Raw genomic sequence first — 12,415 nt, 5'->3', positions numbered from 1 at the left:
TGGAATAAAAATATAGAGAACCTGCTGTCAATGCCTGACATTCGACTGAAGGTGCCACAGGAATGTGGAATTTATTGGTTCATCGTTTACCATTCGCCATTTTTTTACCCGTCATTTATGAACCGGCTGTCCATGCCTGAAGTCAAAAAAATTTATACTTACATTATTTGCTAACTGCATGCTAATGGTATCGCCACCCAGGTCATACTATCCTCTTCAACTAAAGTATCAAACAACTGGGTCCCTACACCTCTACACTGCTGTTAAACTTTCAGTCTTGTTTTTATAGAACTTTCTACAAAATAATTAAACACACATTATATATATATATATATATATATATATATATATATATATATATATATATATATATATATATATATATATATATATCGTTACGTGTATGGGAGTAGGTAATGAAATACCTTAGTCCAGGTAGGATTGTATGTGCTGGGTAGTGTGCTCTGAATGTCGCGAAGAAGAAACCTTCCTGTATCTAAGTCAGAACCGGATGTCTGCATAAGCGTTGTGTCTCCATGGTGAGGGGTAGAGCTATGCTAATTATTTAGGGTATCAGGGTAAATTTCCTGTGTGTAAATGCCTTTGTAGTTTTCCCTTTGTTCTTAAAACACTTACACCACCAGCCATGCGATCAGTGCCTAAATTAAATAACGCGATCGCCGACCGGATCTGGACATTACCACTGACACCACCCAGCTCAAATCTTCTCGATGGGCGCCAAGAGTGGCCGTGAGGCCACGCCCCGAAGGACGATTGGTTGGGACGAATCGACGGCGCTCGTTGATTGGAGCGCGGGTGACGTCAGAAAGAACATTCCAGCATTGGAGCAAAAAGGGACACGTCCAGCCATTTTCCCTCTCTCTTGCGCTGGGTTTGATTGCGAGAGGACGCACTTCTCCTTCTCCTTCTCTCTCTCTCTGTGTTCCGGCATTCATTACGAACAATCGTACAGTTGCATTGCCTCTCTTGTGCTGGGCAGTCACATTTTCGCTCTCCCTGTTCCAGGCTGCAGAAAAGGCGGATGCATCCTTCTCTCTCTCGTGGTGTTGGCTCGTGACAGCTGCGATTCTTGTCGTGCGTGCCTGGGAAGTTCGGGACGGTCGGCGCTCGGTGCAGCCGAGCAAGAAGGACAAGGTAGGAACTCTGTTCGCTGAACTGGCTGGCTGGCGGTGAACGCGACTTCAAGCCAACGCATGTTTTCCCGCGCAGGGGTGTGAGACCTGTGACAGCCCCGGTCGGTCAAGGACGCCAGGCGGAGTATCAGTCAACGCACCACACTGCACTACGCATTTATTTTCATTTATAATCCCCCTGTGTTGTAATTGTGTCTGATGGAGGATCCTCATTTTGGAATTAGATTTTACCATACGTTCATTTTTGTTATCCTGGTATTATTTTCATTAAATCAATATTTATTGCATTTCCTTGTCGTGCCTGTCTTGTACGTTTATTTGTCTGTGGGGATCGGATAACCCCCCTTGTCGTGTCCGTCCATGCAAATAAGACCAGGGAACTCCGTTTCCCTTGCGTGCTAAAGAGATAACACCACCATAATTTTGGGTAAACGTCTCGGAGGTAAAGCTCGGTTGGCCATCCGTCACCCTGAGGTCTTCATTACAAGTTAGAAATATGACAATATATATATATATATATATATATATATATATGTATATATATATATATATGTATATATATATATATATATATATATATATATATATATATATATATATATGTATATATATATAGATATATATATATATATATATATATATATATATATATATATATATATATATATATATATATATATATATATATATATATATATATATATATATATATATACAGTGGGGAGAACAAGTATTTGATACACTGCCGATGTTGCAGGTTTTCCCACTTACAAAGCACGTAAAGGTCTGTAATTTTTATCATAGGTACACTTCAACTGTGAAAGACGGAATCTAAAACAAAAATCCTGAAAATCACATTGTATGATTTTTAAGTAATTAATTTGCATTTTATTGCATGAAATAAGTATTTTATACATCAGAAAAACAGAACTTAATATTTGGTACAGAAACCATTGTTTGCAATTACAGAGATCAGACGTTTCCTGTAGTTCTTAACCAGGTTTGCACACACTGCAGCAGGGATTTTGGCCCACTCCTCCATACAGATCTTCACCAGATCCTTCAGGTTTCGGGGCTGTCGCTGCGCAACACAGACTTTCAGCTCCCTCCAAAGATTTTCTATTGGGTTCAGGTCTGGAGACTGGCTAGGCCACTCCAGGACCTTGAGATGCTTCTTACGGAGCCACTCCTTAGTTGCCCTGGCTGTGTGTTTCGGGTCGTTGTCATGCTGGAAGACCCAGCCACGCCCCATCTTCAATGCTCTTATTGAGGGCAGGAGATTGTTGGCCAAGATCTCGCGATACATGGCCCCATCCATCCTCCCCTCAATACGGTGCAGTCGTCCTGTCCCCTTTGCAGAAATGCATCCCCAAAGAATGATGTTTCCACCTCCATGCTTCACGGTTGGGATGGTGTTCTTGGGGTTGTACTCATCCTTCTCCTTCCTCCAAACACGGCGAGTGGAGTTTAAACCAAAAAGCTCTATTTTGGTCTCATCAGACCACATGACCTTCTCCCATTCCTCCTCTGGATCATCCAGATGGTCATTGGCAAACTTCAGACGGGCCTGGACATGCGCTGGCTTGAGCAGAGGGACCTTGCGTGCGCTGCAGGATTTTAATCCATGACGGCGTAGTGTGTTACTTATGGTTTTCTTTGATACTGTGGTCCCAGCTCTCTTCAGGTCATTGACCAGGTCCTGCCGTGTAGTGCTGGGCTGATCCCTCACCTTTCTCATGATCATTGAGGCTCCACGAGGTGAGATCTTGCATGGAGCCCCAGACCGAGGGAGATTGACTGTCATCCTGAACTTCTTCCATTTTCTAATAATTGCGCCAACAGTTGTTGCCTTCTCACCAAGCTGCTTGCCTATTGTCCTGTAGCCCATCCCAGCCTTGTGCAAGTCTACAAATTTGTCCCTGATGTCCTTAGACAGCTCTCTGGTCTTGCCAATTGTGGAGAGGTTGGAGTCTGATTGAGTGTGGACAGGTCTGGAGACGGCTTTGCGGTCGGTCTTTGCGGTCTTTGTGGTCGGAGACGGTCTGGAGACGTCTTTTATGCAGATAACGAGTTCAAACAGGTGCAGTTAATACAGGTAATGAGTGGAGAATGGGAGGGCTTCTTAAAGAAAAAACTAACAGGTCTGTGAGAGCCGGAATTCTTACTGGTTGGTAGGTGATCAAATACTTATTTCATGCAATAAAATGCAAATTAATTACTTAAAAATCATACAATGTGATTTTCAGGATTTTTGTTTTAGATTCCGTCTTTCACAGTTGAAGTGTACCTATGATAAAAATTACAGACCTTTACGTGCTTTGTAAGTGGGAAAACCTGCAACATCGGCAGTGTATCAAATACTTGTTCTCCCCACTGTATATATAGTCATGGCCAAAAATATTGGCACCCTTGCACTTTTTTCAAATAATTCACAATTTTCTCAAAAAATAAGTTCAAATTGACAACAGTATTTGGTCTCCACAATTCTTTTTTTCCACAGTTAATATTACAGAACCTTTATTTTTGATTCAGAACTTAATATATCCTTTTAAATCAGAAAATAAAAAGAAATGGCATTGACAAAATTATTGACACGCTAGACTTAATATTTGGTAGCCTTTGGACAAAATAACTGCAGTCAAGTGCTTCCTATAGCCATAAATGAGCTTCCTACACCCCACCTGGCACTGTAATTTGGAGCAGGCATAAAGCCGCATAAAGCCGTGATACCACAGGTAATGTACCGTGTGGCAGGCAGTGCTTATCGCTCCCATTAAGGTACAGCATAGCTGGATACCTTAATGGTGGTTCACCACTCATGGTATGAAGTCGCATAATGACTGATATATATATATATATATATAGAGCCCACAAAAAGCCCACAGAATCTTGTTTCTCACAGTCTGAGAGTCCTTTAGGTGCTTTTTTGCAAACTCCAAGTGGGCTTTCATGTGTCTTTCACTGAGGAGAGGCTTCCGTCTGGCCACTCTGCCATAAATCCCAGATCGGTGGAGTGTTGCAGTGATGGTTGTTGTGGAAGTGTAAAATTTATCAAATCAAGTAATTTATATGAGCTCCAACCTGCTCTCCTAGTATGCAAGTTTTTTTGTGGTTTCCATGCAGAAGTTGGGATTTGCTTCAGTTGGCAAGTCATCTCCGACACTGACCAAATTCGTTTGCTCGAGAAAAGTAAAATTCTTAGTAGAGGCAATGGTAGATCGCATATTGTCATGGCAAAATCATTTTATGACTGAGGGTAATATGATTACAAATAGGGTTTTTGGAAATAATGTAATGTTAGATCGAGTATGTCTTTTTGAGTTATATAAGCAAATTGGAGAAAAGATATTGTTTTCTTGGTAAATAATTAAATAATACAACTGATGCCACAATGTCTAACCAGGCTGTCTGAAGTAATTCTGGTTTATCGAGGCTTGCTTGCCAATGCGCTCGGTAAACAAGCTTTCATTGTGACTGTGAATAATCGACTCAGTACGAAGTCTAAGCTATACATTGTATTGATAAGTGAATGCAAAATACTTGGTAATTATTTTGCAGAGTTGGGCAAAGAGTTCCGGTTGGACAATGGAAGGTGGATGATTTGCTTTGCACTGGCCGATGGGGGATGGGCCCACTGCACTTTCTTTCTATTTATTTAATAGATAGTTTTATGGAAATTGTCAACGTTCTCAGTAAAATCTTTCAAAAGAACGATGATTAAACATTGAATCAAATAGCTTATTAGTGTTTGATAAAGGTTAGTCTAAAGTATAAAATCCTATAAAAATCCATGTAGGCTAGCTCTCTCTGGCTCTCTGACCCAATATCTTCTCAGTAAAGATCTTTTTGTGGGATTGCAGTATATAGGTTCATACCTCTTACTTATGAGGGAAAAGATGAGTTTGCAGATTGGAAAAGGATGTAATTGTCATAGCTACTGAGTGACCTTTGGATTAAATAAGGACTTTCTTATTGCATGCCTGTTTTTATTGATTTCTAAATATTAAACCATAAAGTTAATGTCCCTGCAATGGCGTTATAAAACGTTGCTGCAAAGTTATAATAACGTTAACGCAACGTTATGATTGATAGAATCTTGGCGCCGAAGAGTCTCGAATAACACATCTATCTCATTAAAGAATTTGAAAATGCAGACCTGCTCTCAGCGGGGAGTACTCTCATCTCAATATCACTTGACCAATCACATTGTATCCCCCGAGCCTTGCTCCATCCCACCCAAACTTTGCCCAACCAATCCTACTGCTCTCCTCCCCTCTCTTTGCTCCTCGCCCCTCCTCTTGCTCCTCCCACTTCAAATTGTATAAAGTCAGGACTGACGTCAAAATATTAGGATTAGCACTGGATTTGTAAGATGTTGGTTTGTTGTACTTTAGGATTTTCACTAGGTTTGTAATGCTGTACTTAGGATGTTTTACTTGGCTGGTCGATTCTGTATGTTTACACTGTATGTTGACTGTATACTGTGCATGCTACTGTATCCTTATGATGTTTCCTTTGATGGACATCTCTACTGTACCAGGATTTCACTTGGGACCTTCTGTGAATCTTGCAATGTAATTTGTGAATTGTAATATGCTCTTCTCTGGTTTGATAAAGGTTATTGTTTCTTGCTGTGTATTTCCTGGTAGACAGAAAGTGTTGTCCTCCTCGGGAATTAAAATTTGTGATTCTCTTCCGACAAGTTTATGGACATTGAATTTCTTGGTTCATCTATTACATACTAATGTAGGAAATATCCCCATCATTGTCCTTCTGGAAGTTTCTCCCATCTCCACACAGGATCTCTGGAGCTCAGCCAGAGTGACCATCAGGTTCTTGGTCACCTCTCTTACCAAGGCCCTTCTTCCCCGATTGCTCAGTTTGGCCGGGCGGCCAGCTCTAGGAAGAGTCCTGCTTGTTCCAAACTTCTTCCATTTAAGAATTATGGAGGCCACTGTGCTCTTGGGAACCTCCAATGCAGCAGAAATTTTTTTGTAGGCTTCCCCAAATCTGTGCCTCGACACAATCCTGTCTCGGAGCTCTGCAGGCAGTTCCTTCGACCTCATGGCTTGGTTTTTGCTCTGGTATGCATTGTCAGCTGTGAGACCTTATATAGACAGGTGTGTGCCTTTCCAAATCATGTCCAATCAATTGAATTTACCACAGGTGGACTCCAATCAAGGTGTAGAAACATCTCAAAGATGATCAAGAGAAATGGGAGGCACCTGAGCTAAATTTCAAGTGTCATAGCAAAGGGTCTGAATACTTATGTAAATGTGATATTTCAGTTTTTTATTTTTAATAAATTTGCAAAACTTTCTAAAATCCTGTTTTCTCTTTGTCATTATGGTGTATTGAGTGTAGATTGATGAGGGAAAAAATGAATTTAAACGATTTCAGCATAAGGCTGTAACATAAGAAAATGTGAAAAAAGTGAAGGGGTCTGAATACTTTCTGAATGCACTGTATATGAGTCTGGGTTTGATTCCTGACCCGGTTATAAACTGTTGGATTGCTATTTCTCAGGCAGGGTTTTGAAGGTGCACCCCATCCCTCGAATGAACGTTAAACTGGTGTCCCATTTGCTAGAATTAGCTGGTGGCCGTTAAGATCCCACCGCCAAAGAATAGTCAGTTGAGTATCGCTGGCATGCACCCTGAATAAATTACTAACTCCTGTCTAAATACCAGGCCTGGCAAGCTGGTTTGTGAAAATACTTTGGCCAAAAACTTCCTCTTTGGATGACCTCATGCAAGAGGATATGGCAATAATTATATCGGCTGTGGAGGGGGGAAATTAAAATCAAAACCTTTTGTTATTCATGCACACCAAAGTTTACTAACATCCCACTCCCTTTCTGGATGTTTTTGTTGTCCTTGTATAAATGTTGTGGAGCGAGACGTCTCCTTGTCATATGGAGGGGTGTACAGAGCAAAAATGGGGTGGTGAGGAAGAGGGGAACATGAGACATACATTGTACCTTGGATCATGGAAAACTCTCTCATTACCTGCAAATTTGTCTTTCTTCTGAAAGTCGTTGCTCTTCGCCGTGTCGCCATAACGTTGCTGCACAACTCTGAACTTCTTCCCAACTTTCCGTTTGAGCCAACCATCTCCTTTCTTCTGGGATGTTCCAATATCCACAAAGGACATACGAATCGTAATGATGGTTTCTATCATACTCGAGCTCAGCAAACCTAAACAAGCGCTAAGGTAAAGGCCTGAAAACAAAGCAGCGATGAATGGATTGGATAGTCATCTTGTTGGTTTCAAAAACATACATACCAGATGTGTGAGAAAAGCATTTTTTCACCATTTTGACATTTCTTTTTGACATCACCAAAATAAATAAATAAAAAATTACCAGAGTCAGCAGATCAGGGTCATTTTTCTTAAATATACACCCAAGAATGAACCAAACGTATCCAAATCGGACCACGAGGGAAAGACAGTACAGGGAGACCACGAGGGAAAGACAGCACAGCGGGACCATGAGGGAAAGACAGCACAGGGGGACCGCGAGGGAAAGACAGCACAGGGGGACCACGAGGGAAAGACAGCACAGGGGGACCGCGAGGGAAAGACAGCACAGGGGGACCACGAGGGAAAGACAGCACAGGGGGACCGCGAGGGAAAGACAGCACAGGGGGACCGCGAGGTAAAGACAGCACAGGGGGACCACGAGGGAAAGACAGCACAGGGGGACCACGAGGGAAAGACAGCACAGGGGGACCACGAGGGAAAGACAGCACAGGGGGACCACGAGGGAAAGACAGCACAGGGGGACCACGAGGGAAAGACAGAGCAGGGGTAGCTAGGCCGGAGAAGAGTCAGAAGAAGACAGAAAGACCACCAACCTGCCTGCGGTGAGTGAGTGAAAGTCCCTCGGAGTTAGCTTCATCGCAGGAGATTCCAATGATTCTAAAAGCCTTGATTTCTACAGTCATGAAGCCGATCTAGGTGTGAGGCAGGAGCTCCAACCAAGAGGGGAGAACAGGACTCCATCAGGCCTTGGGTGAAAGCTTTGTATGTGGTGAAGAGCTCAGAGGTGCCAAGAAAGGACTTCGCACGACGGATGATGCCCAGTCTATACTTAAGCCAACCTAAAATCCTTTAAAAGGGGGGACTGAACATAAAAGGTGCGAATGTTCTTATATATATATATATATATATATATATATATATATATATATATATATATATATATATATATATATATAATATATATATGTAGCAAGCCACAGTGTTGTATGTCCTGGGGTTGTACTTCAGCAGGGAAAGGATGTGAGGAGGAGAGTGAAATGGCCAGGTATGGGAGAAAGGGAAGTATAAAGGTGGGTGTTTGAGTGTTCCACCATGTTTGTTTGGTGCTGTGGATTCTGGATGTGGAGGCGATTTTGTTATTGTAGTCTGCATTCGCACTGGCTGGGGGTGGGGGCATGTACGCATCCAGGTGTAGTTGCTGCATGTGGATGTGTATGTGCCCCTGCTGGCAAACCTAAGCTGACCTTATCGAGGTTGAAGGGCCGAAACGGGATGACGCTGAGGACCTCGACTGAGGACCCGGTCAGTGCGGCACACTTGTGACCAGGTGTTTTGAACATATATATATATATATATATATATATATATATATATATATACACACACAATTTTTGGCAATTTATTTTGGCAAGTCTAGACACATCACTCACACTTCAAAATAACAGACTCGAAACAGAACTATACACCAAACCAACAGACACTCACTTTTACCTTCTCCCTTCTTCATCTCATCCTAAACATACAATTGCAAGCATACCATACAGTCAAGCACTCAGAGTAAGACGCATTTGCTCAACAAAAATGGCAGAATAAACTCCTCTCTGCCAATTAGAAACACACTTCATTTCAAGAAACTATGACCCTCACTCTGTGAAAGAAGCAATAAACCGAGCAAAACGCATACCGAGAGCAGACCTTCTGACTTACAAACCCAAACCTGCAACTAACCGTGTCCCACTGGTAACCACCTACTCTCCTACCTCATCCCAATTGCCAAGTATTCTGAATAAGGCCCTTCCTCTCCTGTTCGTTGTGATCGTTCAGTAGATATTACTCTGTTTTGTAACCCATAACAACACTAGGTTTTGGCTCAGTAAGCAAAATACATCTCATTCAATAACAAGGGTCCAGGATGTGAAGGTGGAAATATAACCGGATGTGATACACACCTATGATCGGAGTATCGTTTGCTGTTACTGGCAACATATTCATCACGATAAGTAGAAAGATGGAATAGCTGAGAAGAATGTTGACCTTGAGTGAGATACGCTCAGGGTAGATGAGTGGAACATAGAAGCTGATGAAATCAGCAAAGAGTAGAAGGGCGCTGGGAACGACCAGGCTGCTTACGTAGAACATGGAATTCCGTCGAATCTGAAACTATGGCATCACAGTTTTTTTAAAAAGTACAGCTTGAGAGTAGCTTTTCTACTTAAGAAGCATGTGTTTATGTAAATCAAATAAAGAATTTATTATTATTGTTATAAATAAAGACTATATAAAGATAGGAGTGAATGTCAAATCATGGAATTTTTAGGACTGCCAATAATAGGAAAGATACTTACGCTGAAGCGATATCGAGAATAATGAAATTGTCCTCGTATAAGCAAGTCATAGAAGCAGTCAATGGCTAATAGGCGCCATTCACCACCTTCAACCAAGATAGAACGGTCATTTATCAACAATGCCTTGTCCCTAATGAGGTCAACCACGATGTCATCGGCTGCAAAATAAATGTGGGGTGGAGGGAAAGAAGAAGTCATGATCACGAAAGGAAACTTGCAAATAGTCATACGATCCGAAGTTTGCAGTGCCTTCAGAAAGTATTCACACCCCTCGACTTTTTCACATTTTGTGACAAGTTACAGCCTGAATTTAAAATGGATGAAATTGAGATTTTTTTTGTCACTGATCTACACATAGACTGGACTGATTTATGGGAAAAGGCCATGTATAAGCTTCTAGATGCATTTTTGGGTAAAAGTTGGGAACCTCACTTTTTAACATAATTAAAACTGCCTGTCCTTCACATGCATCTGCACTGCATCCCACTCCTGACACCAATTGTTACGGATCGCGGATTAGATGTTATTTACCGAGCGGTGGTATTGCCGCGACCTAACAGTTCCCCCGATTCTTCCCCAACTCACCCGATTCCACTCGAATGTTGGCCAAGTCGCGCTACGCTAAATCAATGATGGAAAGGACACAACGACTGGGATAAATGAAACGACACAAGGGGTACAGTTCTCAAGACCTCCGGAGGAGGATATAATTAGTGGGGGAGAAAAGGGGTAGATTACAAGGTAATGAGGTAAAGACACAGAAGAGATAGGCACTTAGACACAATCTTATCTATCCCAGACAGACCACAGACAAACGGAACAAGACTGACTTACACAGGGAATGATGGCAGGGAAGGACAGGCAGTCGATAGCACAAGGTGCACCTTGGTTCAGGGACAGGAATAAGCGCGGTCCAGTCCAGAGATGCGGGGAGGTGTCACAGCGCTCGGAGGTGGCGTCCTTCTCTCTCCAAGCTCAGGGCGCATCTTACGTCACCTCCCTCTTCCTGCGCATGCTCAGCGGGGAGTCACACGCCCTCGGCTGGTTGGCTCCGCCCCAGATGGGACCGGTCCGCCGCTTCTATTGGGTGCGGGGGTTACCGGGCTCCGCCCTTGACGAGGAGCTGACAGCGAGCCCCTACTTGGTAACCCCGTCGAGCACATGTTCAATGGCGGCTCGTTGGAAAGGCCTGGTGTTGCTCCCAACACCCCCTACCCACCCAAGCCGGAGTGAGGACGCGCACTCCCCGCGCCGCCGCCGTTGTTGTTGTTGTTGTTGTTGCTGAACCGTGAGGAAGAGCTGCGGGGAGGTATTGGGAGGTCCTAAACTTCCTAACGGTGCCATACAATCACATTCTGGGTCAACGTGGCACCTATGCCATACAGGTGAACCACTTATAGTTGGCCCCCCTGACGGCCACAATTTAGAAATGGACGCGGTTGGCGCCTTTCTTTATTTTTAAAGAAGCCAGAAGGCCAAGTGCACTCCATGAAGGCAAGACCAGCGGCAGAACATCGGCCGGCTGCGACACCACCGGTGACCATGGACACTTAATTGTGCATTTTTATTGAACTCTTTATTGGTGCACCGGATGGTGCTGACTGTGCATAATGGGGTGATGCTTTTGGTGCTTGGACGGGGTGCTCTGCACATTATTAAAGGCCGTAGGGCCACAGGGCACTCGTGGGTTGGTGTATCGATGCTGGCATGCGTGCTCTCTCTATGCATAACATCTGCATGTGTTCCTCAAAGAACAGGTCCTGGATCGTAGTGTAAATATCAGTGTAGTCTTGTGTAAATGATGCTCCCTACCGGCTGTATGTTTAGTTTGAGGATGCTTTCCGCGATTCGGTTATCCTGTGGGTGTGTTTCTGTTAGGAGAAGGGTGCAACGTCGCAGGGGGACATATTTACTCATTTGTGAACATCTGTAAAACTGTCGCACTCAGGGTTGAGTTAATAGTAGAGGGAACTACATCTGAGTGCCACACTAAAGTAGGTAAAAATTTATCGGGTCGGGACGCCCCGAGGTAGAGAAGGGTGCAATGTTGCGGATATGGGATTTACATCCATCCATATCCGCTTGTAAATATTCCCCTATTTCCTCAATACTTCCCAACTATCCCCAATCCCCCATTCCCTAGTCCCATTTTCTGTAAACAACACTCTGTAGACCCGACCTCCCCCTATTTCCCCCATTAAATGTCGCACCCAGGTCCACCGCATCTCACGTAGACAACTATAGGACATCTTGCTAGTTATTCTTAGTCTATGTCAGTTAAGGACTCGTTTCCATTAATTCTGACTCTTCGTTGCACCAGAATGTGATTGTATGGCACCGTTAGGAAGTTTAGGACCTCCCAATACCTCCCCGCAGCTCTTCCTCACGGTTCAGCAACAACAACAACAACAACAACAACAACAACAACAACAACAACAACGGCGGCGGCGCGGGGAGTGCGCGTCCTCACTCCGGCTTGGGTGGGTAGGGGGTGTTGGGAGCAACACCAGGCCTTTCCAATGAGCCGCCATTGAACATGTGCTCGACGGGGTTACCAAGTAGGGGCTCGCTGTCAGCTCCTCGTCAAGGGCGGAGCCCGGTAACCCCCGCACCCAATAGAAGCGGCGGACCGGTCCCATCTGGGGCGGAGCC

General features: G+C 43.7%; 2 protein-coding genes across 2 annotated transcripts in view; one reads left to right on the top strand and one right to left on the bottom strand.

Annotated features, from left to right (window-relative positions):
• Positions 1-1,289, top strand: part of LOC137432867 (5-hydroxytryptamine receptor 3A-like) — a 102,054-nt gene extending 100,765 nt beyond the window's left edge. The window contains exon 9 of the mRNA XM_068125131.2: positions 1,027-1,289. Within this exon, the coding sequence (XP_067981232.2) occupies positions 1,027-1,175 (149 nt within the window). The 3' untranslated portion in view covers positions 1,176-1,289. The remainder of the gene's footprint in view (positions 1-1,026) is intronic.
• Positions 1-12,415, bottom strand: part of LOC137432866 (5-hydroxytryptamine receptor 3A) — a 28,334-nt gene that overhangs the window by 1,612 nt on the left and 14,307 nt on the right. Inside the window, exons 6-8 of the mRNA XM_068125130.2 lie at positions 9,764-9,921; positions 9,368-9,578; positions 7,163-7,375 (exon numbers count right to left, since the gene is read on the bottom strand). Coding sequence (XP_067981231.2) covers positions 7,163-7,375; positions 9,368-9,578; positions 9,764-9,921 — 582 coding nt within the window. The remainder of the gene's footprint in view (positions 1-7,162; positions 7,376-9,367; positions 9,579-9,763; positions 9,922-12,415) is intronic.

Source organism: Myxine glutinosa, chromosome 8, assembly GCF_964187855.1.
Source record: "Myxine glutinosa chromosome 8, kmMyxGlut1.1, whole genome shotgun sequence".
Lineage (NCBI taxonomy): Eukaryota > Metazoa > Chordata > Myxini > Myxiniformes > Myxinidae > Myxine > Myxine glutinosa.
Note: the sequence above shows the minus strand (reverse complement) of the source record. Positions and strands in the feature narration are given on the sequence as shown.